Source organism: Tiliqua scincoides, chromosome 3 (genome assembly GCF_035046505.1).
Source record: "Tiliqua scincoides isolate rTilSci1 chromosome 3, rTilSci1.hap2, whole genome shotgun sequence".
Classification (NCBI taxonomy): Eukaryota; Metazoa; Chordata; class Lepidosauria; order Squamata; family Scincidae; genus Tiliqua; species Tiliqua scincoides.
This window is the reverse complement of record NC_089823.1, coordinates 241,940,661-241,968,410: the sequence shown is the minus strand read 5'-3', so window position 1 is coordinate 241,968,410 and position 27,750 is coordinate 241,940,661. Positions and strand designations below refer to the sequence as shown.

General features: G+C 53.4%; 1 protein-coding gene across 11 annotated transcripts in view; it reads right to left on the bottom strand.

Moving 5' to 3' along the window:
- Positions 1–211: 211 nt before the first annotated feature.
- The window catches only part of DLG1 (discs large MAGUK scaffold protein 1), a 157,931-nt gene continuing 130,392 nt past the window's right edge, over positions 212–27,750 (bottom strand). For 4 of the 11 annotated variants that reach the window (XM_066622541.1, XM_066622542.1, XM_066622546.1 and 1 more), the window contains 8 exons: positions 24,960–25,059; positions 18,873–18,914; positions 15,152–15,202; positions 12,619–12,720; positions 5,835–6,007; positions 2,273–2,382; positions 1,647–1,738; positions 212–1,249 (listed from right to left, as the gene is read on the bottom strand). In XM_066622541.1, the coding sequence (XP_066478638.1) occupies positions 1,143–1,249; positions 1,647–1,738; positions 2,273–2,382; positions 5,835–6,007; positions 12,619–12,720; positions 15,152–15,202; positions 18,873–18,914; positions 24,960–25,059 (777 nt within the window). In that variant the 3' untranslated portion in view covers positions 212–1,142. Of the gene's footprint in view, positions 1,250–1,646; positions 1,739–2,251; positions 2,383–5,834; positions 6,008–12,618; positions 12,721–15,151; positions 15,203–17,731; positions 18,238–18,872; positions 18,915–24,572; positions 24,607–24,959; positions 25,060–27,750 lie in introns of those variants that run through there. The other 7 variants (XM_066622544.1, XM_066622545.1, XM_066622549.1 and 4 more) reach the window with 4 other exon arrangements.

Here is a 27,750-nt window from a genome sequence, read left to right as displayed (position 1 = left end):
GATTCCACAGCTCTTCTGGCTGGTTTCTGTGGCTCCCTGGAGAGCCGTGGCACATAGTTTGGGAACCACTGGCTTATGCTAAAATGGCTCTTGGGGAGTCATTGCTGGGATAGTCGTAGAGCTCTCTGCGCAAAACAAGTGTGCAAAAAATTCCAAGTTTAGTTAAAGAAAGTTTAATATATATATATATATATATATATTTATATGTATGTATAGAATATGTTTTCATTATAACAAAATAGGCAGTTATTGTGAGTAAAATATTCATTAAAATCTGGCCTCTAAGAACACAGTTATACTCTCCGGCTCTGAATCAGAATCGCATCACCACCACCACCATCTTTCAGAGGATTTCAGGGTCAATCCTACATGATTGGACAAGGGTTCCAATTAAGCACCTAAAGAGCACTTGGGCTCCAAATGCAACAGCCTTCATCTATCAATGATTCCTGACACAGACACTCCACACCATCCTGTTTGTGCTTGTTCTAGACAGAAGATATTCTCATTGCTCACAAAGCATCCACAAAAATGAAAAAATAGACTATAAAGAATATTCTTAGGAAATTATGAAAATGAATTTTCCCTTGTGAAATAATGGCAATTATGCAGACATTATTCTGGACATTTACAAAAGTTCCTCATTTAACTGCCTGGAAAATATATTTGTTGCCAACAACAGAAGACTAGAAAACTAAGTCCTGAACCCCACCCCCTTGCATCAAACCATGCTAGAGCAGAGTTAAGCGTGCAAAATTGCTCACAATTTTACATCATTAAGACCACTTTTCTTCCATTTTGTTAGGAAATCTCTAAAAGAATGTCTATAAAGCTTTTTTTCTTCTCAAAATCTCTGGAGGATTCGTTCCCTTAAACATTAAGGAGTTTCACCATCTCATTCCTCACTTCCTGCTCACAACAGTGAGATGAGGCACTGCACCGCAATCCTTGAGAAACTGGCAGTATGCCAGGAGCTGGAGGGACAAAGAGGGGGCACTGAGTGGAGAAGGTGGCCAGAGCCACGAGATGTGGCAGCTCCAGGGAAACCTGTGTGGGGAGGAGCTGCAGGCGATGTTGGCTGCCGGGAGCGGGAAACACCGTGGGCAGTCGGCCAGACTGTGCATGCTGCAGCCTGGCTGTCTTCACAGTTTCTCCTTGGCTGGAATCCAAATGTGGGCCCCCGAGTGCTCTTCAATCACTTGCTTGACTTGGTTGTAGATCTCCTCCAGCGTGTCACCTTGCACGATAGCTGTGGAGAGCAGAGCACCCCTTCAGGCCTGGCCCTCCTCTGCCACAACTCTCCTCCCAGAACATGTACCTCAGGTCCTCTTCCATGCCCACCCATGACTCCCCCCCTAAGCAGCGCCTGAACCTGTTCCTCTGCCTCTGACCTCCACTCTGGGCAGCCAGAGTTTGCTTCCAGGTGGGCTTCTCCCAAGAAGGCTGCACTCATCTCCCAGTGGGGCCAATTCATCGAGGGTTCATTCAGGGCAGCTCTCTGAGGTCACCCCACATCTCTCTCAATTCCACCCGAGTTGGCACCAGTTCTTCCCTTAAATCTCCCACTAGCTCAGTCCCTTTACAGCCACCGCAGAATAGGGGAGTGCGGCCATAAGGCCAACCTGCTGAGCGACGCAACCACCAACCTGTGAAGTGTTCAGTAAATTCTTGCTCCAGCTTCATGGCTCGCTCAAACGTCTTCCGAGCCTGTTCGTCTGTTAAGCGCTTATTCATTTCCCTAAAACAACAAAAGCGTGCAAGACCCTTGGGACCACCAAGCAAAGATCCTGAGGGTCGGGTTATGTGCGAGGGGTGAGCCCCAGCCTTCAGTTAGAGAGAAGACACCAGGCCTCCTTGTGAACAGCAGTCCCTTGGAAGCATGGCAGAGGTGCACAGTACCGTGGGGGGGGGACGTCTGGGCAGGGCTTGCTCTCACTGGACTCTGGAGGCCTGTTCCCCCCCACCTGCCCGGCCTCCTCATTTCCAATCCCGCACGTTGCCACTGAGCTCCACAGAAAAGTCTTGGAAAACCTTCACCCCGTCAGTGCTACAAACGAGCCAGGTCTGTGCAGACCAGCTTTGTGTCCAGGGCTTATCCTGTTCAGAGGCTGCAGGCAGTGAGTCTGAAGGGGACTTCACTCTTGCCCTCTCCAAGGAAAGCACCTTGTGTTGGCCCCCTGCAGGGCTGGCGTTCGCAGTCCTGCCCCCAACATGCACTCCAAGGTGGGGATCCTGAGCACCACCCACCCACCTGCAGCCAGTGTTCACTCACGCAATGTTTCCCACAGACTTGGGCTTGATGAAGATAGCGATTGGGTGCAGCAGGGCAATCTGGAGCCTCTTGATGGCGTTTCCGGAGACATCGAGAATGCAGTGCTTCCCCTGGTGCAGAGGGGAAAGGCAGCTCAGACCGTGAGGACAACGGGGAACTCAGGCTCACTCACCTGGCAGCTGCCCAGGCCTTGTGCCAGTGACATCCTTGGCACACTCCTCCTGCTGACCACTGCCGCTTCTTGGCCCGCTCGTGCAAAAGCACCTTTTCTCCGATCTTGAGCTAAGGCCTGCTTTGACAAAGGTCTTTCAGACTGCTGTGGCATCCTCTAAGGCAGTGTTTCTCAAACACTAGGTGGGTTGTGAACCAATTTAAGGTGGAACCCCATTCGTTTCAATATTTTATTTTTAATGTATTAGACTTGATACTACCATGGTATGTCACTGCATTTGGGGAAATGTCACAGATTTGTACTTTTCACAGGCTAGTCTGTACAGGTGGAGCCTTTTTATGTGCATGAGTTCCATTCCGTGACCCGACTCCATCAAGAAAAAAACACGTTATGCTAAATTGCATAGAGTTACACAAATACGCTGCAACCTGACACTTGGGCTGGAAGGAAACTAAGGCAGCTGTTCTCAATCGCCTCTCCCTCCGCTCCATACTCAGCTCCCTCTCCTGTACTCTGTACTCAGTAAGTCAATGGGGCTTACTCCCAGGAAAGTGTGGATCAGATTGTAACCTGAGAGCCCAGTCCTATGCCTACCTACTCAGAAGTAAGTCCCATTCTAGCCAATGGGGCTTACTCCCAGGAAAGTGTGGATCAGATTGCAGCCTGAGAGCCCAGGCCTATGCCTGCCTACTCAGAAGTAAGTCCCATTCTAGTCAATGGGGCTTACTCCCAGGAAAGTGTGGATCGGATTGTAGCCTAAATCTCATGCTTTGGCTTGCTGGAAGACTTGCTTGCTGGGCTGTTTTGCTTGTGTAGGCTGGAGCACAGAGAGCCTGCACCATCTCAGTCTCAAGGGGGGGCAAACACTCCCTGGCTTTTTTAAAGCAACTACCCCACCTGCCCCTGTGTGTGTGTGTGTGTGAGTCAGAGAGAGAGAGAGCTCCACCTTGCTGCAGTGCTCTGGCTACAGAGATTTTCCACCTCCCTTCCCCTCTTCAGCCTCTTTGCTGGCTCAGGGGCTCCAGGAGTGTTACTCTTCCTTCACAAGGGGAACCTCTTCCATGGCTCCAGGGCTATTCCCTGCCTGTGCCAGGCAGAGCCTTTCTGCAGTGTTTTGGGCTGCCTGGAAGGGGAGCGAGATGCCAGCGCAGGGCAAAGAAGGCAAAGGTGTGTTCAACTTTCAGTTCCCCTCACCCCATTGAAACAAATCAGCAGATAAAAAATCAGTGGATAAATAGGTTGCACCTGTATATGTTTTTAACAATGATAGTCAATGGCGCCTACTGCTGGGTAAGTGTGGGCAGGATTGCAGCCTAGGATTTTTTAACATTTTCCTGCTTGATGATGTCACTTCTGGTCATGACATCACTTCTGGTGGGTCCTGACAGATTCTCACTCTAAAAAGCGGGTCCTGGTGCTAAAAGCTTGAGAACCACTGCTCTAAGGGTCTGACACAGACAGACACGAGTTTACTAGAAGCTGCAAGCGACTTCCTTGTGGGAAGATGGTGATGAGGGAAGCCAAAGAGGCAGGCTCAGCGGGCTGAGAGCAGATGGGCGACACTGGCGGGGCTGCTAACGGAACTCGCTGAGCTGGCCAAAGGCCGTGGCCGTCTTTGTGGCTCTTCACTTAAACCCATTTCTGCCAAGCCCCAGGTGTACATATTTGGTCTCTGTTGCATTTGTGCAACACTGGGCAAAAATGGCTTCAGACATTTCCCCCCATGGCTTCATCAGGCCGTTTCTTCAAGGAAAGATGAACCCTGACAGAAATGAGGTTGTGCACCTTTAAAAGGCTCAGCAAAGCTCATGGGTCAACTTGTAGCTGCACTCACTGGCTCGTGCAGGAACTCCTGAGAAGCACCCAGAAATATGTTGAGCCCAAACCACTGCTGGCTGGCTGCACACCCAGGCCGGAGCACTGAAGAACAGCCACTTGCAGGCCCAGCCAGGGCGCAGGCCTCCTTCAATGCCCACGCTGCCCCTTCCTCCAGGAGCCAAGGGGGGGCACCTGTGCTTCTGCTCCTCCCCAACAACCATGTGCAGGCAGCCAGCCTGAGAGAATCACTGGCCGAAGGCGCCCAGTGAACCCCATGCAGCTCAGGCCCATTCTGTCATCCCAAGCTGGGCACTGCAGTTGCCTGGCACTAGCAGCTCCCCCCGCAGGACCTCTCGAAGGGGAGGCCTCCAGGCACCTGCACCACCTCGCCCGCCTGCCACTTTTGTCCTGTCTCTCTTGGACTGCAAGCTGCAGGCAGGGCACAACCTCCACCCTCTGAGAAAACGTCCATCGCCTGCAATTTAGCTGATAGGGTGGCGGCAGGCTCTGGATCTGGGGCTTGCTGGCACGCAGGCCAGGAGTGCCAAAGTCTCCGAGGAGCAACAATGAGGATGACGAAGAGAACAAAGAAGGGTCAGGGCCTGCTTTTCAAGAAGACAGTTCTGGAAGCAGTGCACAGGGCAGAAGGAATGAGTGGGTGCTGCCTCTCCCAGCACAAGGGTGAGGCCAGCCGACAGCCCCCCGAAAAGGGCCCTTTTCCAATCCCTCCTGTCTCTTTTTACTCCTTCCAGGCTTGCCTCTGCCTTCAGTTTGTGGCATTCAATCTCCCCCTCCCAACTCTTCATCCATTCTGGCTTCACCCCCCTCCCGTCTGCCAAAGCTTTCCCTTTCCTCTCATCTGCTCCATCAGTGTCCTGCTGAATGCACTCTTTTGCCCAAGTCACAACTCACCTGGGCATGACTTTGCAGTGCCCTTCACTGGCCAGCCTGCAGGCTGATGCTCACCCTGCTGTCCTTCCACCTCCTCTTGGCTGCCACACTGGCACAACAACAGCCAGACGTGGAGAGGAGGGGGAAGAACAGCACCTCTGCATTCAGTCAGTCCAGTTCTGGCCGCCACAGTTTAAGAGGAACATTAATAGACTATGGCGAGCCCAGAAGAGGGTGACTAGGAGGGCGAGGGGGCTGCAGACTGTGTGCTTTGAGGACACGGTGAAGGAGTTGGGCACGTGTGGTTTGGAGAAGCGACAGTTAAGGGGTGACATGACAACACTTGAGGGGTGTCACGGGCGAGATGGGGCAGAATTGTCCCAAGTGCTCCAGAGAGCAGGACCAGGACAAAGGGGTTTGAATTATGGCAAGGGACATTTAGAGCAAATGTCACGTCAGGAAGGACGTCCTGATGGCACAAAGGGTCTGGCAGTGGAACCATTTGCTGCCACTGTCGGGGGTCCTTTGAGGAAAGGCTGGAGAGTCGGCTACTAGGGGTGTTGCAGTTCTGGACTGCCTGCCCTGGTATGGAGTCAGCTCGGGGATCCTGTAGGCCCTTTCCAACAGGGCGACTGGAACCCCTCTCCCATCCCTTCCCTGGAAAGCGATGCCGCCACTGACCTTCTCGGCCACCTCCCGCACAGACTGCACACTCGTCCCATACAGGTGATTGTTGTACTGGCCGGCCTCGATGAACCTGTGATCCTGAATGTCTTTTTCCATCTGTTCTCGGGACGTCACAAAGTGGTAATCCCGTCCGTCCACCTCGTAGTCTCGTTTCGGTCGGGTCGTATCTTTCAGGAAGAAACCAGCAGGAAGCCGTAAGCCGAGGGTGGGACTGGGTCCACTGCAAGCCCAGGTGCAGGAGCCATGAGCAGCTCCCGCTGGCAGCGCCACAGAGAGGTCTGTGCAGAGACTTCAGGGCAGGTGGGAGCGCCCAGGTGGGCACTGCTGTCCAAGCACAGATGCCGCAGCCACTTAGAGCCCCAGCAGATACCTGCCCCCCAAGATGAAGGCGTGCTGGGTCCTGCAGAGTCCCACTCCGCTGCCCTGCTCATGTCCTGCCCTTGACTCCGCCACCACAGGGCTCTCCCATCCACACTCCACCTTGTTTCCTGCACCACACTGCCTCTACCTCTGCTTATCACTTCTGGCCTCTCTGCGATTTCTTCCCCTTTCAGCTCAACACAAGAGCCCTGCTAGATAGAGCCCGTCTAGTCCAGTTTCCTGGATCTCACAGTGGCCCATGAGGTGCCTCAGGGAGCGCAGAAGACCACAAGAGGCCAGCATCCTAGTGCCCTCCCTTGCACCAGGCACTCAGAGAGAGGCCACCTCTGAAGCCCAGAGGCTGCAGACAGTCACCACGACTGTGAAGAAGACCTTTGCCTTGCCTGATGCGCTGTCACATCACCTGGTTCACACCTTGCACCTGCCCTGGCGTCTGCAGCCATGCAAGCCTGGGGAGGAAGCGACTTCATGGCTATGCATCCTTTTTGAGCACCTACCCTCTTCCCTTGCAGCCCTGACCAGCCTGCTGCTTCCTCACGGTGCCCTCCCTCCCCCTTCCCACCATGATCCAACCTCTATCCCCTGCCCCTTCTCCCCCCCCCCCCGGCAACTTGCAGAAATGCCTGGTAGAAACACAACCAGCCAAGAGAAGTGACCAGGGAGGTGGGAACCACAGACCGCCTTCCTCGCCCAGCCTTCTTGGCTGAGAGGGGCCTCCTCGCCTCTCCCTCCAATCACCGTTCTCAGTGCAAGCTTGGTGCTACCTCCCTTGCTCCTGCCGCCAGCCTCCTACCTACTTCCCCGCTTTTTGTGTCATTTTTAAGTGCACTGTCTGCTTTTTCTGTGTGCTGGAACTTGAGACAATTTGCAGTTCATCAAAAAAAACAGAAGCTGCAGCAAAACCCCTCCCATCCTAACAACACAACCACAACGCATTTCAGGGAAGGGGAGTTCCACTTCACCACCACTTTTCAGAGGACATAAGAACAGCCCGACTGGATCAGGCCATAGGCCCATCTAGTCCAGCTTCCTGTATCTCACAGCGGCCCACCAAATGCCCCAGGGAGCACACCAGATAACAAGAGATCTCATCCTGGTGCCCTCCCTTGCATCTGGCATTCTGACAAAGCCCATTTCTAAAATCAGGAGGTTGCACATTCACATCATGGTTTGTAACCTGTAATGGATTTTTCCTCCAGAAACTTGTCCGTTCCTCTTTTAACGGCATCCAGGGCAGACGCCATCACCACATCCTGTGGCAAGGAGTTCCACAGACCAACCACACGCTGAGTAAAGAACTATTTTCTTTTGTCTGTTCTAACTCTCCCAACACTCAATTTTAGTGAATGTTCCCTGGTTCTGGTGTTATGTGAGAGTGTAAAGAGCATCTCCCTATCCACTCTGTCCATCCCCTGCATAATTTTGTATGTCTCAATCATGTCCCCCCTCAAGCGTCTCTTTTCTTGGCTGAAGAGGCCCAAACGCCGTAGCCTTTCCTCATAAGGAAGGTGCTCCAGCCCCGTAATCATCTTAGTCGTTCTCTTTTGCACCTTTTCCATTTCCACTATGTCTATTTTGAGATGCGGTGACCAGAACTGGACACAATACTCCAGGTGTGGCCTTACCATTGATTTGTACAACGGCATTATAATAATAGCTGTTTTGTTCTCAATACCTTTTCTAATGATCCCAAGCATAGAATTGGCCTTCTTTACTGCCGCTGCACATTGAGTCGACACTTTCATCGACCTGTCCACCACCACCCCAAGATCTCTCTCTTGATTTGTCACAGACAGTTCAGAACGCATCACCCTATATGTAAAGTTTTGATTTTTTGCCCCAATGTGCATGACCTTACACTTACTGACATTGAAGCGCATCTGCCATTTTGCTGCTCATTCTGCCAGTCTGGAGAGATCCTTCTGGAGCTCCTCACAATCACTTCTGGTCTTCACCACTCGGAAAAGTTTGATGTCATCTGCAAACTCTGCCACCTCACTGCTCACCCCTGTCTCCAGGTCATTTATGAAGAGGTTGAAAAGCACCGGTCCCAGGACAGATCCTTGGGGCACACCGCTTTTCACTTCTCTCCATTGTGAAAATTACCCATTGACACCCACTCTCTGCTTCCTGGCCTCCAACCAGTTCTCAATCCATGAGAGGACCTGTCCTCTAATTCTTCAAATATGTTAGAAGCAGGAAACCCGCCAGAGAAGCGGTTGGCCCTCTGGATGGTGAGGGAGGGAAAGGGGAGATAAAAGGAGACTTAGAGATGGCAGAGAAATTAAATGAGTTCTTTGCATCTGTCTTCACGGCAGAAGACCTCGGGTCTTCCTGGTCTTCAACCAGTTCTCAATCCATGAGAGGACCTGCCCTCTAATTCCCTGATTGTGGAGCTTCCTCAGTAGCCTTTGGTGGGGGACCGTGTCGAACGCCTTCTGAAAGTCCAGATATATAATGTCCACGGGTTCTCCCGCATCCTCATGCCTGTTGACCTTTTCAAAAAATTCTATAAGGTTTGTGAGGCAAGACTTACCCTTACAGAAGCCATGCTGATTCTCCCCCTCAGCAATGCCTGTTCATCTATGTGTTTTGAGATTCTATCTTTGATGAGGCATTCCACCATCTTACCCAGTATAGATGTTAGGCTGATTGGCCTATAGTTTCCCGGGCCCCCCCTCTTTCCCTTTTTAAAGATAGGCGTGACATTTGCTATCCTCCAATCTTCTGGCCATTTTGAGGGACAAGTTGCATACCTTAGTCAAGAGATCAGCAACTTCATTCTTCAATTCCTTAATAACTCTTGGGTGGATGCCATCAGGGCCCGGTGACTTATTGATCTTTAATTTATCAATGAGGTCTGAAACATCTTCTCTTTTAACCTCTATCTGACTTAACTCCTCGGTTAGGAGGGGCCGTTCGGGCAGCGGTATCTGCCCGAGGTCTTCTGCCGTGAAGACAGATGCAAAGAACTCATTTAATTTCTCTGCCATCTCTAAGTCTCCTTTTATCTCCCCTTTCCCTCCCTCACCATCCAGAGGGCCAACCGCTTCTCTGGCGGGTTTCCTGCTTCTAACGTATTTGAAGAAGCTTTTATTATTCCCCTTAATGTTGCTGGCCATGTTGGGCAGTTGGGTGTCACTCACAGAGGCCTCCTCAAAGTAAGGGAATATTTGTTCCCTTACCTCAGAGCTGCATTGCCCTTATGTCAGTGCTTGAAAGCACAGACATAAGGGGTTAGTCTCCTTATATCTCCCCTTTCCCTCCCTCACCATCCAGAGGGCCAACTACTTCTCTGGCGGGTTTCCTGCTTCTAACATATTTGAAGAAGCTTTTATTATTCCCCTTAATGTTGCTGGCCATGCGTTCCTCATAGTCTCGCTTGGCCTCCCCTATCACCTTCTTACATTTCTTTTGCCACAGTTTATGTTCCTTTTTATTCTCCTCATTAGGGCAAGACTTCCATTTATGGAAGGAAGCTTCCTTGCCCTTTACAGCCTCTCTAACTTGGCTGGTTAGCCATGCGGGCACCCTCCTGGATTTAGTGGAACCCTTCTTTCTTTGTGGTATGCACCTCTGCTGGGCCTCTATTACTGTTGTTTTAAGCAGCCTCCATGCACTCTGGAGAGATTGAACTCTTTTTACCTTCCCTTTCAACCTCCTTCTAACCAGCCTCCTCATTGGAGGGAAGTCCACCCGTCGGAAGTCAAGCGTTTTTGTGAGATATTTGCCTGGTATCCTTCCCCCGACATGCATGTCGAAATGGATCGCAGCATGATCACTGTTCCCCAATGGCTCCATAACATTGACATCTCTAATCAGGTCCTGTGTACCGCACAATATTAAAGCCAGAGTCACCTGTCTTCTGGTGGGCTCCATGACTAGCTGCTCTAAGGCACAGTCATTTAGAATGTCAAGGAATCCGGTCTCCTTTTCGTGACCAGAACACAAATTGACCCAGTCAATATGAGGATAACTGAAGTCCCCCATGATTGCAACCCTATCCCTCCTTGTCACCTCCCTGATCTGTTTCCTCATTTCAAGATCCCCTTCCGATTTCTGGTCTGGAGGACGATAGTACGCCCCCAGTATTACATCGCTCCACAGGCCTGGTAATTTAACCCACAGAGATTCTACGGTGCAGTCAGACCCACCTTCAATCTCTATTTTGCTGGATTCTATCCCTTCCTTAACATAAACGGCCACCCCACCTCCAACACGCCCCTGCCTGTCCCTCCTGTAGAGTTTATAGCCCGGGATTGCGGTATCCCCCTGATTCTCCGCATTCCACCAGGTTTCCGTTATGCCCACTATGTCAATGTTTTCCCTTGTCACCAGACATTCCAGTTCTCCCACCTTTGCTTGGAGACTTCGGGCATTCACGTAAAAGCATTTGTATATGAAGTCCCCCAACATGGGCTGCTTATTAGCTCCTTTGTCCCCACATCCTCTCATTGTGCCAAACTGACTATCACATCCCATCCCCAATTTCTCCTCCTACTCTCTTTACCTTGTTGTTCTCTAACCTCCTCATCCTCGTCCCATAGGGATGAGGAGTCCCGAACCAGATGCCCCTCGGCTCCTGTCGGCTTTCCCCCACGGATCAGTTTAAAAGCTGCTCTGCCACCTTTTTAATGTTATGCACCAGCAATCTTTTTCCATTCTAGTTCAAGTGAAGCCCGTCCCTCTTGTACAGGCCCCGCTTGTCCCAAAACATTCCCCAGTGCCTAATGAATCTAAACCCCTCCTCTCTACACCACTGTCTCATCCACGCATTGAGACCAACTGATCTCCACCTGCCTAGCTGGCCCTGCACATGGAACAGGCAGCACTTCCGAGAACGCTACCTTTGCGGTCCTGACTTTCAGCTTCCTACCCAATAGCCTAAAATTGGCCTCCAGGACCTCCCGGCTGCATTTCTCCACGTCGTTGGTGCCAACATGCACTGGGCATTTGCATAAAAGCTTTTGTACATGGAATGCCCCAGGACAGGCTGCTTATTTGCTCCTTTGTCCCTGCGTGCTCTCACTGTGCCAAACCGTCTATCACATCCCATCACGCTACCATTCCCTATTTCTTCTCCTACTCTGCCTGGGACTGTGGGGTCCCCCCCAATTGCACCATTCTATTGCTGTCAGCATAATGCGTGCAGATGTATCTGTTATCCTGATTTGTAGGTGCTCTGCTGCCAGGGCACACTGCTCGAGCCAGACTGCCTGCTCATGCCGAGCCTGCCTTGCACGCTGATCTCAGTGAAGCAACAGACCGCAGCACCGTTTGTTTCGAAGTACGAGGCCTGCTGCTGCTCGTGGCCCTGTTGCTTCCCTGCACCACAGTCCTGAAAAGGACTCTGTGGGTGTCTGATTCTTCCGAAGGAACAATTATGCTCACTGCCTCTTAGCCACTCAGACGTGTGGAACGTGCGGAGAGCCTCAGAGCCCGGGAGGCAGGGTTGCCTCGCTTGCTGCTTGCTGGTCGCCTCAGCTCCTCCTCAGGGCCCTCTGCCCAAGGCAGCACAGCAGGAGCTTTCTAGGTGGCGCGAGGGAGTGCAGCGATCCCGGGCATGTTGTCCACCTGCCCCGCCCCCGTCCTGATCACAACTAGGTCTTATTTTCGGGGCAACACAGTATATTGGGACATAAAAAGAAGGGATGCAAATGTCCAATGCAAGGGTTCTGTTCCCAGAATTCATGTGAATGGCAAAAATCGCATTAAAGCAAATCCATTTAAAAAACAATGTCCCTTTGCCAGGCGATTTATCAGCTTTGCTGACCTTGTGATGTAAGACGGAGTCATTAGGCAGACAATCTGTCAATCAGTCTCTCTCCAGGCACTTAGAAAGGCTTCACTCTGAGCCAGCGACTGGGCAAGCTGTCTTCAGGATGGCAGCCCTGGACTTTCCCTCCCCCCCATCCTGTTAATCCCTCCTCAACAGCTGAGCCAAAAGGGACCAGAGAGTAGGAGTATTCCTACCCCACCTTATTGGGACACCGAATACAAGGCACATCCCCGCTCACATGCAGGCCAGCTTCACACCCACAATGGATAGGAGATTGATTCCTATTTCTTGACCTGCTGGTCTGTTCCTTTACAACGACTCTTCATTTGTTTACCTGGCAGCTCTCAGTCTCTCCCAGTCTCTTCTTCTGCTCGCTCTCTCACTCTGCACTGCGCCAGCTGGCTGCCAGTCACAAGGCTCCCTACTGAGGAGCTGTTCTACCAGTTCTCCATGCTGCTTTTCAGCTCCACACTCAGCTTTCCCAGACCTGCAAGTGTGTCTGTACCCCTGCCTACCTCTTCCCCTCCCTGTCAGCTCCTGTTGCTGTGCACGCTCAGAAAAGTCCCGGCCGAAAACCAATAGCAAACACCGCCCCTTGCAGCCCGTGGCCATACGTACGCGGCACGCAGGATCCAAACTTGTCCGGAAATTCAGATATAAGGTCGTCATTGATTCGATCTTTCATGGGACCCAAAATGATCACCGGCCGTGTGTAATTGACTAAAAGACAGATGGGCACAAAGTTTCAGTTACAGCCAGGCCCTTCCTCCTTCACAGTGCCCTGAGCCTCGCAGGGTAAGTGACCACTCAAAGAGACAAGAATGTTCAGATGAAGTCTCTGGGCATGTGGCAGGAAGCAAGTCCACATTAATTTTTTGTGGGAAGGAGTGCCAGGATGTGACCCACTTCTGGAGACCCGAATCAGAGCACAAGCCAGAAACAGCCCTTGGATTTTAAGCTGGGTGGTGCAGACAACCAGGGAGGCAAGCAGTGGCACCTGGGGCTCTCAGCCCTCTCCTTACAGGCTTCCTGCCTCAGGTGACCCGCCTGCCTTGAGGCCACACTCCCCACTCCCAGTCCTGCCCCCTCCACACCTGTCAGCCCTTCTTTCCCAGGGCCCCCTGCTTTGCCTGCAAGATCTGAGGTCAAACTTCTGTTCCAAACTGCCCTTCCACGTATGTCCCCAACAAGTTCCTCAGAGCTGCCCGGCTGCTGCGAGACCAGCTGCTCAGCAGCCTCCTGAGAACGCCACGTTCCTGTGGATGCTGAGAGGCTGGCAGGGTACTTTAGGGGCTGGTGGTGAGATGGGGGGGCTGCCTGCCTGCAGCTTTCCCTCTGTGCTTCCGTGAGTGGGTGGAGGTGGGAAGCCTCTGAGCTTGCAGTCCTCAAGGCAGTCAACCAATCCTGCCTGGGCCTGCCAAGCAGTTCAGGGTGTTGACGTGGCACCTGGCCTGAGCTCAACATGTCCTCAGTAAGACCCTCAATATCATGCAGAGCTCTGAGGTCCTGGGCTCAGAATGGAACACTTCCAGGATCTGCCACTAGGGGTGCAATCCCACCCTGTGCTAGAACAGGCAAGCCAAGAGGTTTGCGCTGTTTCCAGCGCAGGATCGGAAGCCAAGGTGGCTCAGCCAGAGGCATGGGGAAACTTTTCCCCTCATCTCCAAGTAAGGCGCCTTTGCCCCAATGGGTCGATTCGGACTTGTGCCACCTCCTGAGGTGGCACAAGTTTGAGGAGAGCGAAGTGGCTTTACACTGCTCCAAACTCCCCAGGAACAAGGTTGGGATCCAGCGTAAATGTGGGAACCCAGCCCCGCCTCCCACTCCCCCTGCCCGTCCCCAGGGCCACCCACCATCCGCCCCCCACCTAGGAATGCTTTCCTCCCTACCCACCCCAGAGGCTTGTGTCAGGCCAGCTGGGTTGATGCAAGCCTCACCAAGGAAGCTGGCGTGGAGGCTTGTGTCAACCTCTGCAGGCCGGTGCACCTGGCTTTCTCCCAAGGAGGTGTGAACATGCCTTACAGCATGTTTGCAACCCTCCTGGGCTGGTGCAAGGGACATAAACCGGCCCATGGGCGCCTCAGGATTGTGCCCTAAGTGTCTGCTTGCCCTCACCTCCCAAATGATCTTGGCCCACAGTGCCTGTCCAGTAGCTTATCTAGGGTATGGCGAGCCCTGGGCGCCAGTTGCCCCTATGAGTGCAGGAAGCGATGGGAGCACCTGCTGCCTAGGCACTCACAGCTGCGGTTTGGGCAATTTCACCCCAGTGACTGCTGTGAGTGTACCGTCGCTTCCCTGGAAGTGGCATCACTCCATTCCTGCCCAGGGTGCCACAACACCCCAGTATACCACTGTGCCTGCCCTGGGGAAGCAAATCAGCAGCCCCTTCACCTTCACTGCTGTTCTGCTTCCCCACGTGTGCTGCGGCAGCCTGTGCAGGACACAGAGTTGCTCACCTGTCCAGAGTCCTCTTGGTCTGTCAGGTTTCTGACCCACTACTCCACATTTTCTTTTTTGGCCCAGCACTGGACGCAAATCACAGTGCAAACAAAGCTGTGCAAGAGCCCCACAGGCTGGAATGTCGGGAAGGCTCCAAGGCAGAACCTCCTAATGACTCCAGCTTCCCAGAGTATCCCTGTCCACCGACATGGAGAGGAACACGCAGTGCCCGGCAGAACGGAAAGATGCCGTCTGAACGGGGACTGCTTTCCACTGTGCAGCAGGGGCGAGTTTGGCCACTGCTGACATAAAGGGCAGCCACTTTTTGCTCCTGCTCAGTGTCTGACTGGCTCCCAGCTGCCCTGAGCTGCAAAGCACACTGGCAAGAGCAGGAACTACCCATTCCTGGTTGGAGTCTTGAAACACGAGCCTTTGGCAGAGCTTCATCTCAGCTGAGATTTGTGTCCAATACTTGAAAAGCACGAGGAGCGGATGGCACGCGTGTGTCCACCCGGTGTGGCCAGAGGCTTGTTCTGGGTGGTCGTGCCCAAATACTGCCTGCGAGAGCTGCTCACTACAGCAGAAAACACGGTTCGAGGCTGAGCAGAGTGTTGGCGCCTCTCCTCGGGCCAGTCTTCTAGCCACAAAGACACGACAGAAAGTGCAAGCCAGGCGCCCCTTACAGCAGACGTGTGCAGATAGCTGGACATACCTTCTTGCTGAGTGACTGGCTCATAAGACAACACGTAATCTTCTTGGGCACCTGGAAATGGAGATACACACCCATTTGGATTTCTGAAAGTTCCCCCAAACCCTCCTTGCATTTTGTTTACATGGCTGCAGACCTGGATCAGACAGCCTTCCAGAAGCAGAATAGGAGGCACCGTAAGTGAATTGAAGAGCCACCATTCTCTGTCACGATGGTGACCTGCAGCTTGGACTGGATTTTATTCAGAGGGAGAAGAGCTGGGGGAGATGGGCAGATTGTCTCAGTTCACCAGTATCCTCATCTCTTCCCAGCCTTGATTCCCCAAACTGGGTCCACATGGACTTGTGCCAGTAAGGTCCCCAAAAGCAGTCTCAGTAGACCCAGCAGGCTGTCGTGGGCTTTCCCTGGGGCCAAAACTCCCCCATGGAATGCAGCAGGCACCACATCAATGCAGCTGCATCACAGTGCGGGGGTTGGGCAGGACTAGGCTGTCAAGCAGCCTGTTCCAACCTAGCTATGGAACTTGGGCACCTGACAGGAAGAGGGAGTGGCTGAGTTGAGCTTTACTGAGCCAGGTAGGGAATCTGTAGCCAGGGGATCGAACACAATTCAAGTGACTGGGAAAGCCAAGAGAGTCCCTGGCTGGCTGGCTGGCTGGCTGGCTGGCAGGCCTCTCCTGGGCTTGACCTTCGGGCCTAGGGCTTCGTGGCTCCACCCCAGCCTTGGCCTGCTCTGGAACCCAACACCCTCTGCCTCTAGCTCTTGGGAGCCTCCCCTGCTAAGCTGGGACCTGACACCTGGCTTCCACCCCCTCTGATCCAGCAGGATCAGGCACAGGCTGAGAACTCCAGGGGGTCAGGGGAACCTCCAACTTCCTGAAGTCTTGTGGAGTGGCAAGGCAGTCCACCCTGTTGCTTAGGACCACCTTGGGGGCTTCCAAAAGTGGAACCGCCCCTGAGGCAGCTGGAGGAGGACACCTTGGGAGAATGCAGTCACAGAGCAGGAGTTCAGGATTCTCCAGAATGGGAAAAGAGGTCAGCAGGAGGTCTGCATTGTCTGCTCCTACCCACCCTCCTATCCAATTCACTGCATCAAATGTCTGAAGTCTGTGTGTGAGACAGAACACGGCGAGAGCACCAGCAAGCAGGTGAAGAAGTCAGATGTGTCTCAGTGAGCCAAAGACCAGACCGTGGGTCCATGCCACTAGCACCTTCCCTGACAAGGATCTCTGCCAGGGGCTCCAGGCAGCTGCTGCCAAACAGGAAGAAGGATGCAGGATGGGAGGGGCTGCAAGAGCAGCATAAGGGCGCATAGAGCAAGAGGGCCACAGCTCAGTGGCAGGTTGGGGGCCTGTTCCCTTCTCCAGGTCCTGGTGATGAGCACCTCCAGTAATATGGGAAGCAGTGCTAGATAGCTGCTGCCTGTCGGAGCAGACCCTGGGTTCAGGCAACCTGTTGCCTGACACAGAGCAGTCCAGCAGCATGACTGGTGGGCTGCGCTTGTATCCAAGGAGCCCAGGGCAGCACGCACTGTTCTCCCCTCATGACAACCCTGTAGAGTAGACTAGACTGGGAGTGTGCGAGTGACTCAACAAGGCCACCCAGGGAGCTTCCTGGCTGAGTGGGGCTCTGAACATGGGGCCCCGGGCCCCAGCACCACACTCCAGCCACGACACCACCAGCCAAGGCAGCAGGGCCAGGGAGACGGGCACGCCTGTTTAAAAAGCTCAGGTAGTAGTTGTACTGAGCACTGGCAAGGACTGTGTGCAGTCTGCAATCAGGCGCAGGGAAGTCATGGATGGACTGGCAAGGACTCCAAGAGCGGCGCCACAAAGATGATGAAGGCCAGAGGCAGGACTGCAGGCAGGCCTAGTGCAGACGTACAAAGCAACGAGTGTGCTAATCAGAGGGAAGGGGATCAGGGGAGGCACAGGCAAAGGGGCTGTTGTTGCAGGAAGGGCACGAAAGGCTGAACAGTCAGGGATGAGCGCCAGTTCCTAAGCAGGCAGTAGTTGCTTCTCTCAATGATTATCGACCTGCGGCTCTAACTTTGGTAATTATGAAGTGTTTTGAGAGGCTGGTGTTGAAACATATGAAGTCTGGTCTTCCACCCATCCTTGTCAATTTGCATACAGGAGTAATAGGTCGACTGATGATGCCATCTCTATTGTTTTACATACAGTCCTGCATCATTTGGAACAACGGGGTACATATGTACGGCTGTTATTTGTGGATCGGCTGTTATTTGTGGATTATAGTTCTGCTTTTAACACCATTCTGCCTAGCAGGCTGTTTTTTAAAATGACTAGTTTGGGCATTCAGCAAGACATTTGTCTGTGGATAAAGGGCTTTTTGACAAATAGGCCACAGTCAGTCAGGATGGGCTCTTATCATTCTTCCACTCTGATATGAAATACAGGAGCTCCCCAGGGCTGTATGCTGAGCCCCTTCCTCTATTCCCTGTATACACATGATTGTACCCCATCACGTAACACCAATGAAATTATAAAATTTGCAGAGAATACTACACTGGTGGGGCTTGTTAGCGGGAATGATGAGTCTGCTTATAGGAAGGAGGCACAGGAGTTGTTATTGTGGTGCAAAGGAAATAATCTCTCACTTAACATCATAAAAACTAAAGAACTTATAATTGACTTCCGGAAAAAGAGGGATGTACACACACCATTATACATAAATGGTGAGGAGGTGGAGAGGGTTGCTAGTTTCAAATTCCTAGGTATTTACATCACAGAGGACCTCTCATGGACTATTAACACCAGCACTTTGATTAAAGACACAAAAGCAGTTATATTTTCTGAGGAAGCTTGGAGGTTAAATTTGCCACAGCAGCTGCTTATCTGAGTTAGTCTTCCTATCGTTGCTGAGAATGTCCTAACCTATGATATCTTGGTGTGGTACGGAAATTGCTCTGCAGGGGACAAAAAAGCTCTGCAGTGAATTATTAAGATTGCGGAGCACATCATCAACCTTCATCTACCAGCTTTGGAGGACATCTATACACCTTGCTGTCTGCAGAAGTCACACAGTATGCTGAGAGACCCCTTCCAACCGGCTCAGAAGTTCTTTGAACTGTGGACGATACAGAACTATGAGAGCAGCACCACACAACTCCTGAACAGTTTCTATCCCACAGCCATAATCACGTTGAATAAGGCGACAGAGTTGTTACCATACTCCTGGGCATTATGGCCTGTTATACTGTGTTTATATTATGATGCATGTCGTATACAATGTGTGGGTGAGTGCGTAGAGTGTGACTGTTGGAATTGTTGTATATGCTTGTATCTCAAAAGGTGCATAAATTTCGTTGTGCTGTAGCACAATGACAATAAAGTTACTACTACTACTACTACTACTATGAGCAGGTTGGGAATGGAGTGGGCAAGCAAGCCACTGGCGACTCCCCAGAGCACCCATGGTGAGAGGGGGCAAGGATGGATGCAGCTGCTGGGCCATCTTGGGGGGGGTGCAAGAGACTGCATGAACCTGCCTTCCTTGCGTGCCCCTCCTTGAAAGGCAGGCAAGGTGGGGGAAGGGTGCTCCAGCACAAATTCCCACCCCTCTCCGGGCAGAGGACGCCCAGCCCTTGCGCTCTACAGGAACAAGTGCTGCCAAGCCAAGCAGGCAGAGAGGAAACCCTGTGCACACACATCCCCAGAGGAAACAGACTCATCTGACCAGGGAGAAGATGGGGGGAGACTTACGGTAGCTGCTTTCACTGTCGCTGGCGTTGGAGGTGATGTGCTCTGAAAGGACAACACAAGACAGGAAAAGGAAAATGAGGCACCGCAGCACCTGGCGAGCGGCAAAGAACAGAGTCACTGGAGAAGGCGGCCAGTGCCGACCCACCCAGGCGTGGCAGCGATGAAGCACCTGCTCACCCTGTTTGAATGCAGGCAAGAGGATCTCCACAGCCAAACCAAAGGCCACATCAGGACAACCCCTGGAAGGAAGGACCCAGCTGCCATCACAGCACCTTGGCCACTGCTTCCTCTGGCCCACCTTTGGAGGTAGCCGGGGGGGGCAAAGAGCACCCAGGGGAGTCCAGTTCTTCTCCACAGCCATGCCAGGCTCTTCCAGCAAGGATGACTTTCTGCCCACTGCTCCCGCACAGCCAGCGGTGCCGCCTTGTCAGAGAACAGGTCCTGGCAAGCCAATGAATGCAGGGGGGGGGTAGCTGTGCAGACAGGGTAGAAGAGACCCTCCCACTCTGGGAAAACATTGGGGCCAGGTCAAAGGAGACACCCGCCTCTTCCGCTGGAGTGTGCGTGTCAAGCAGTGGCTTTAGGAAGGTGCGGAACATCTCAGCAGGAAACCTGCTCCCCGCGTATACAGCAGGGGACTAACTCAGCTGTCCAGTGGCAGAGGCAGCTGCTGGGGAGCAACCTCTCTGCCACCAAGGATGGGAATGTACCCAGGATGAATGGACCCCCCTCTTCCCCCCTCCCCCAGTGTGGAGCGGGAAGTCCTCATACCAACCCTCAAAAAGAGCCAGGAGAGACCAGGAAGGCAAAAAGATGTACTTTGGGCCTGCTCTACTGCAGCTGGTTCTTAGTTAGTGTCGATGTTTAGCCAGAGCTGCCACCCCACACCTTATAATGCTACCTCTGGACAAGTGTGATATTAGGGTGACTCATTAAACACCCGCCTTGCTGCGCGCACTGAGCACCTCCTTCCATGACACAGCAAACGCTGGTGATGGTATAAAAAGGGCAAGACTGGGCCAGTCTGCAGGACCAGTGCAGCAAGAGGTTGGGAGGCAGAAGCCCACTGGCCGCTCCTCCGAAACGCCTCCCTCCTTCCTTGCACTTGGAAGCAGAGCCGCCTTCGTGTCTGTGTGACTCCATTTGTGACTGGCCCAGGAGAGGGAGCTGCTGGCATGCTTGCTGCACAGCAGTCTGTACTCAGAAATGGCTGCTCTAAGGACTGAGCTGGGCCAGCAACTCGGGGCAGATCCGCTGGCTCTTCCCCCCACCTAGCAGACCTTGAGCTGGGAGCACCCCTACTGCTGCTTAGTCAGTCCCAAAGTTCACAATACTCCCCCCCCCCCAATGGCCAGGCAGAGCTTCCTCAGGATGGCTGGTTCTGGAAGACCATTGTGAGGACGAGAATCACACTGTTCCCTGCCTGCCTGCTCACCTACTTGGGAGGCCCGCAAATGGCAGAACCTTCAGCTGCTCTTCGGAGGTGTGCCTTCAGCTCACCACACACCTTCACTAAGGCATGGCCCGGAGAGAAGGAAGGACGTGGGGAAGGAAGATGCTGCCAGAACCTTTCTGGACAGGAGGCACCCAGCCCCCAGAAGTGCCACTGCCCTTGAAACATCACCACCAGGTGAGGAACTAACTGCACAAGGGTGTCCTGGGACGCGCCTCACTGCTGCTGCTGCGGAATCCCCAGATCTCTGGAGGGACGTTGCTGCCCACTCTGGCTTGCCCAATTCTTCTGACATGCGTATGTGCTCTTTTACTGCTTTTATATATACAAATGCTCTCTCTCTCACACACACACACAGTGTTCTGACTCCTCTGGAAAGGCAGCGTCTGCTCGGGCCCACTTCTGGATCTTATGACAGGAAGGGACCTTAGAGGACATAGTTCAGTCCCTGCTTGGTTGGAGGGGATGTCTGACGGCCTATGCCTGAAAACCTTCAGCGAGGGGCAGGCCACAACCGATCCAGTGTCAGAAGAGGCAGGAAATTCTTCCTCGTGTCTAGCCTAAATCTACCTCGGTGGTTTCAACTCATCAGTTTTAGTCCTGCCCAAAGGAGCACAAGGCCAGGTTTGCTGCCTTCAGATGGCTGAAGCCATCCGTAGTACCTCTCCAGTCTTCTGTTCTCCAGGCCCTTTTATCTATTCCTCACGGCACTTGGTTTCCAGGCCCTTCGCCACCCCTGTTGCCTCCCCCAAACCTGCTCCAGCTGGTCCGTGTCCTCTTCCTCCTTCTCCGTGTGGTGCCCAAAAGTGGAGGGAGGATTCCAAGTGAGGTCTGACCAGGGCAGTGCAGGGGGTGTGTTCTTCCATGTTATGCCTCTGCTGAGGCAGCCCTGCAGTGCATTCGCTTTTTTGCAGCCACACCACTGGCTCGTATTCAGTTTGTAGTCCATAGAAACACTAGATCCTTTACACGTGTGCTGCTGCCAAGCCAGACTGCCGTCATCCTCTACTAGTGCCTCCAATTTTTTATTCCTGTACTCAGGACTTCATGTTTGTATCCATGGAACATTATCCTGTAGGTCACTGGTGGGCTGTCAATGATCTGTCAATATCATTTTGAACCCTAACTTGGTTTTCCAGGCTGTTAGCTATCCTGCCCCTCCCTTTCCTGCCATTTGCACATCTGATAAGTATCCCCTCTACCTCCTCATCCCAGTTGCTTATAGAAACCTTGATCAACACAGGGCACTAAACAGAGCCCTGCAGCCCTCTGCTCAAGACCTCCCTTGAAGCTGATGCAGGGCCATCCACTATCAGTCACTGGGAACAAGCGTTCAGTGCAGGAGAATCTGGCTCAAATTTACCATTTTATCCACAAGGCTCTCACGGGGCTCTTTGTCAAATGGCTGGCCGAAATCTGAGCACCCTCTGCCCATGGCAATCTCATGATCCAGTGGACTTACCACTCTTTCAAACGAGGACATTAGCCACACGTGACTTGTCTTGACAAACGCAGCACATCGCTCCTGGGAGCCACCCCATCATTTACTAAATGCTCACCAACATTCCATTTAATAATCTGTTCCTGGGCCTTGCCAGGTGTTGGCATCAAGCTGACCAGTCTGTAGTCATCAAGCTGACCAGGCCTTACTGAGGGAGAATCAGCCTGGCTTCTGTAAGGGTAAGTCTTGCCTCATGAACTTTATAGAATTCTTTGAAAAGGTCAACAGGCATGTGGATGCAGGAGAACCCGTGGACATTATATATCTGGACTTTAAGAAGGCATTTGACACAGTCCCTCACCAAAGGCTACTGAAAAAACTCCACAGTCAGGGAATTAGAGGACAGGTCCTCTCATGGATTGAGAACTGGTTGGAGGCCAGGAAGCAGAGAGTGGGTGTCAATGGGCAATTTTCACAATGGAGAGAGGTGAAAAGCGGTGTGCCCCAAGGATCTGTCCGGGGACCGGTGCTCTTCAACTTCTTCATAAATGACCTGGAGACAGGGTTGAACAGTGAGGTGGAAAAGTTTGCAGATGACACCAAACCTTTCTGAGTGGTGAAGACCAGAAGTGATTGTGAGGAGCTCCAGAAGGATCTCTCCAGACTGGCAGAATGGGCAGCAAAATGGCAGATGCGCTTCAATGTCAGTAAGTGTAAGGTCATGCACACTGGGGCAAAAAATCAAAACTTCACATATAGGCTAATGGGTTCTGAGCTGTTTGTGACAGATCAGGAGAGAGATCTTGGGGTGGTGGTGGACAGCTCCATGAAAGTGTTGACCCAATGTTCGGCGGCAGTGAAGAAGGCCAATTCTATGCTTGGGATCATTAGAAAAGGTATTGAGAACAAAACTGCTAATATTATACTGCCGTTGTACAAATCGATGGTAAGGCCACACCTGGAGTATTGTGTCCAGTTCTGGTCACCGCATCCCAAAAAAGACATAATGGAAATGGAAAAGGTGCAAAAGAGAGCAACTAAGATGATGACTGGACTGGGGCACCTTCATTATGAGGAAAGGCTACGGCGTTTGGGCCTCTTCAGCCTAGAAAAGAGGCACTTGAGGGCGGACATGATTGAGACATATAAAATTATGCACAGGAAGGATAAAGTGGATAGAGAGATGCTCTTTACACTCTTATATAACACCAGAACCTGGGGACATCTACTAAAATTGAGTGTTGGGAGAGTTAGAACAGACAAAAGAAAATATTTCTTTACTCAGCGTGTGGTCGGTCTGTGGAACTCCTTGCCACAGGATGTGGTGACGGCATCTGGCCTGGATGCCTTTAAAAGGGGATTGGACAAGTTTCTGGAGGAAAAATCCATTACAGGGTACAAGCCATGATGTGCATGTGCAACCTCCTGATTTTAGAAATGGGTTATGTCAGACTGCCAGATGCAAGGGAGGGCACCAGGATGAGGTCTCTTGTTAGCTGGTGTGCTCCCTGGGGCATTTGGTGGGCCGCTGCGAGATACAGGAAGCTGGACTAGATGGGCCTGTGGCCTGATCCAGTGGGGCTGTTCTTATGTTCTTAATTTCCTGGATTCTCTTCATCTCTTTTTAAGGGGTGGGGACCACACCTGCTCCGCTCCTGTTATTGGGTACATTCTCCAGGAATTCTCAAGATAAGCAAGAGTACCTGTACCTGCAGCAGGCCTGCCAGCTCCTTCAGTACACCGAGAGGATCCTGGAGGCTTCTACTCATCTAAAGAAACTAGGTGTTCCCTGACCATATCTCTACAGCTTAGATTCCCCCCTCCTCGCCTTCATCAGTACAACTGTTGTCAAACTGGGCCCAGAGAAGACAACTCAGATTTGTGGGAGAAGATGGGAGTGAAATAGCAATCAAGCCACCTTGCAGACTCTGTCGCCTGCCACCACTCCTCCACGCAACCAGCCCTCAGCTTCCTTGACCTGCCTTTTCTTGCTGCTCTCCACAGTGGGGGGCTGGCTGAAGGGCTGCCACTGCCGCACAGGAGCACGGTTGGCTGGCTCCACGACAGTGGCTGCCTTCACAGTCCCTATTTTTCGAAGGAGAGAATCCCCACCCACCGCCAAATTCAGGGTCTGTAAAGGGTCCGCATATCCCCCCCCCACTGCTACAGCCACATCAGAGAAAGTCACAGACTGTCATTGAAACTAGACCCCAGCCACATGGGGGGGGGGCGGAAGAGGTTTTCAGACAGGGAGGCTGTCTCCAAGGGGCAAGAGGTGCAAGGGAGGCTGTAGTCCACTGCACACAGCCCTGCCTGCCTCTCAGGGGTATCTTGGGAACAGAGAAGGTGCATGCCAAGCGGCCTGACATGGAGTCTTTGCCCAAGGATTAGACACTGATGCTGCTGTCCCGTCCAGCCAAACCTTCCCGTTACAGGTCAGGCGATGTGGTCAGCCGCCCCCCTGGAGCAGAGCCGGAGACAGAGCAAAGGCACAGGTGCCCTGGGCCGGTCTCACAGGGAACACCTTCTCCTATCTGCAACAGCCTGGATTCTACAAGCACGGCTGGAGGGGAAAGCAAGGTGTCCATGCCCCCCCACCCCGAGGACAGTGGCTTGCAAACACTGGGAAAAGGAAGAAAAGCTCCTCAGACCCAAACCAAAAGGCAAGTGCCGCACCATCTCAAGGAAGTGATAAACCACCAAAAAGAAAGACACCCAGCCAAGGGATGAGTTCACAAGACGCCCTGGCAGGAATGGAGGTGCAGCAGATGAGAGGCTCGGGGGCGGGGGCAGGAGGGTCACTTACTCAGGTCTTTCGATCCCATGTCTTCAGGGATCTCCTGCGGAGTAGTTCCCAGGGGGCAAGCAACAGAGAGACAATCACAAAGAAAACGACGGTCAGTAGCATATCCAAGGGGTGCAACTATGAGGAGGCAGTTCCAAGTACATCTGCAGGGGGGCTTGTCCCTCCTCAGGCAAGGCAGGCAGCAGCGCCACCGCTGACGGGGTCCCAGCACGTGGAGAGCCCAGGAGGCTGCTGGCTGACTCCCAGGGAGCAGCCACTCGCCTCCAGTGTCACGAGGGGAGCAGCCCCCCTGCGGCAGCCCTTGGAACCCCCTCCCCGGGCAACACCTTCCTGCACGCCAGGCAGGCCCACTGACGCAGACCCCCACCCTCCCACCCACGTACTTACGGTCCACATCACTGGTTTCTTGCTCACTCTGGTCCTTGTTCTTGTAGAAGGGAAACTTTCGGGAAAAGAGGTTCTTTTTACGCTTGTCATTGAATGACTGCTGAAGAAGAGAAGGAGGGCAAAACAAAGGAGGTGGTCGGACACCAGTGTGTCACAGAAGCCCAGCCCCAGGCAGCTTGGTGGAGGCAGACCTCGAGCACCACCACATGCAGCGGCAGCAGCAGCAGAGAAGGGTGCCTGGAGCCCAGTGGTGAGAGGCGGGCAGAGGAAAGTCCTGGCCAAGGGAGAAGAGCAGGCGTGCTCTGCGGCAGGCAGGCAGGCAGGAGGGGCCCTGCAAACCTTGTGGCAGTCTCGCCAAGGTCGGACTCCGCACCCTGGGTCTAGAGTAGCGCTCTCCAAACCACAAATCATTGCATCAGGAAAACACCGTCCAACTGCGGCATGGCCTCCTATCTTTTCAGGCCGTCTTCTCAGACACTCGAGCCGGGCAGCCTCTTCCACTGTTCTTCGCCCCAACAGGGTCTGTGCAGTGATTTCTGGGCAGAAGCAGCTGCTCAGCACAAAGTTTCTGAGAAGATCGGCTGGAAATGCGAGGCTGCGGTGAGGAACGAGAGCGCTGTGCTGCCCCCAGACAGTTTCCCCCCCAATGCTAAACCTGCCCCGCAGGCCGCAGTTTGGCAGCTACTGGTCCAGAAAGAGTCACGCATTCACAGGCAGGACTCTGCACACGGACAGGAAGCCAAGGAAGGCACATCAAGGACTGGCCTGGGGTGGTTCTTTCACACACACTCAGAACAGCTCTTAGGTGGGGCTAACAAAAATTGCCACAGGGACAGAGGAGTGCTCCCTTCTGCCATCAGTCAGAGCAAGCGATGGGGGGCCCAGCACTGGCCAAGGCCTGCTTCTCACAAGGCCGTGTCAGGACCACACCTCCCCACACACTGCAGCGCCAAAATGGCTGCTGCTGGAAGTGCTCCTGGGCCGGCACCCCAACGTCCCCAGAGCAGCAGGAGAGCCCAAGGCCGACCTGCACAGGCACGAGGAGGCTCTCACACTGATCGGGGGGGGGGGCTGCACACTGGCACAGCCAGACTCTGCGATGGACATGACTGACCAGCATTCCTGCTTGTTCAGGTCTTGTCAAAGGAGCCCTTCCTGGCCTAGTTGTCCAGCCAGTGCACCACACTGTGCACTTGAGGGGAAGTACTGGGGGAGGCAGCCTGCCCTCTCCCCCCATGGAACTCGGGCTGCTGTGTGGCACTGCTCAGGACCGGGGTGGGGGGGTGTGACTGCCTGGGAACGCCTCCCCTGCACCTGCCAGCAAGTGGCCAGTCCCTTTGCCCTGCAAGTCCAACCCACCCTGGAGAAGGTGGCAGCTGTATGAGAAGCGTGCAGGCCCTGGCCAAACTCTGGCCGAGATAAGACCCCGGAGGGCCTGCAGCACGGCTTGTCCCTCCCCCTCAGCCTCGCACGCAGCCGACAGCAACACAGGAGGGCGGGGCCACTCCAGGCAGGGCCCTGCGAGGTCAGGCTGCTCCTCCTGCCCAGCCCAGGAAGAACCATTCCAGCACCTCTCGGTCTCCTGGAAGACTCCGAGTTAAACCTTCCTTCCCCCAAGACTAAGCAACAGTCGCAAACACTGCCTGCAGAATGGAGAGAAGACCACCCCAAAAGCAGAAAATAGAACGGGCTTGAAAGGAATTATTTGGATTTGCTAAAAGTCTCAGCCACGTGTCCAGAAGCCTCCACCATGAGGAGCGTGGCCCTTGTCAGTACACGCTTACTATTAGTCTCTCACAGCCTCTAATCAGAGCTACATCATTAGTAGGAGTGGGTTAGAAAGCAGAAGCAAACAGGAGCGTGGCCACCACCGTCTTCCGACACTGGATCTTGCCCAGACACAGGCATGTCCTCAGCACAGACAGTGGAGACGCTTCGCACAGGAAGGGGGCAGAGTGGGAAGCTCCCCCTTGGCACAGGCACTTCAGGGAAGAGGAGCCAGCGCCCGCACGGCAGCACAAGCATCAGCAGCACCAAGCATCAGTGCGGAGTGGGCCTCCAGGCCAGGCGACGGACATGTGCCAAGACGTGAAAGGACCATGTGCATAAGCGAGATAAGAGGCAAGCAGGGCAAGCGGGGGGGGGAGAGCAGTTCTCTCTCAATGGCAAGCGTAGTTGGGATTCCACACAGGACCTCATGCATGAACGTGGGGCAGGGTTAGGACACAGGAGCCGGGGGCACGGCGTCAAGCTGGCAACATCTCCAAAGGCAGCCAGAGTTAGACAAAAGGGCTGCCTGTGCACAGCATAAAATACACAGAAGGCCTCATCGCAGCCCGCAGCCTGGGAGCAGCGTGGGTGATGTTCACTGGGCTGTTCTGAAACCGGTCTCCATTTTTAGGCTCCAAGTTGTAGAGAAGGGCCGGGCACTGCGACACACTGGAACCTCAAGCACCAATTTCTGGGAACTCTTATTCCCTCCCCCCAGCCTCTCACTTCGGAGGCCCGTCACAGCCAGACCAGGCTGGGAGGTTCACTTGTTTGGTTTGCTTAAGAAATCGGAGTGGGGCAGAACTGCAGCCCACTCAGAGCCCCCTGCGTGGCCTACGCTTCAGCTACCAGCCTGCCAACATTGTCCCATTTCACTTCCAAGAGCCGTAGTGGGCGGTGCCCCACACACTGGCCTGGCCTGAGCTGAGTGAGGGTCAGAAGTCATGCGAAGAGAGGAGATGCTTAAACAGCCCACCCCCTGGAAGAGAGGCACAGAAGCTTCATGGGTTCACCACAAGGC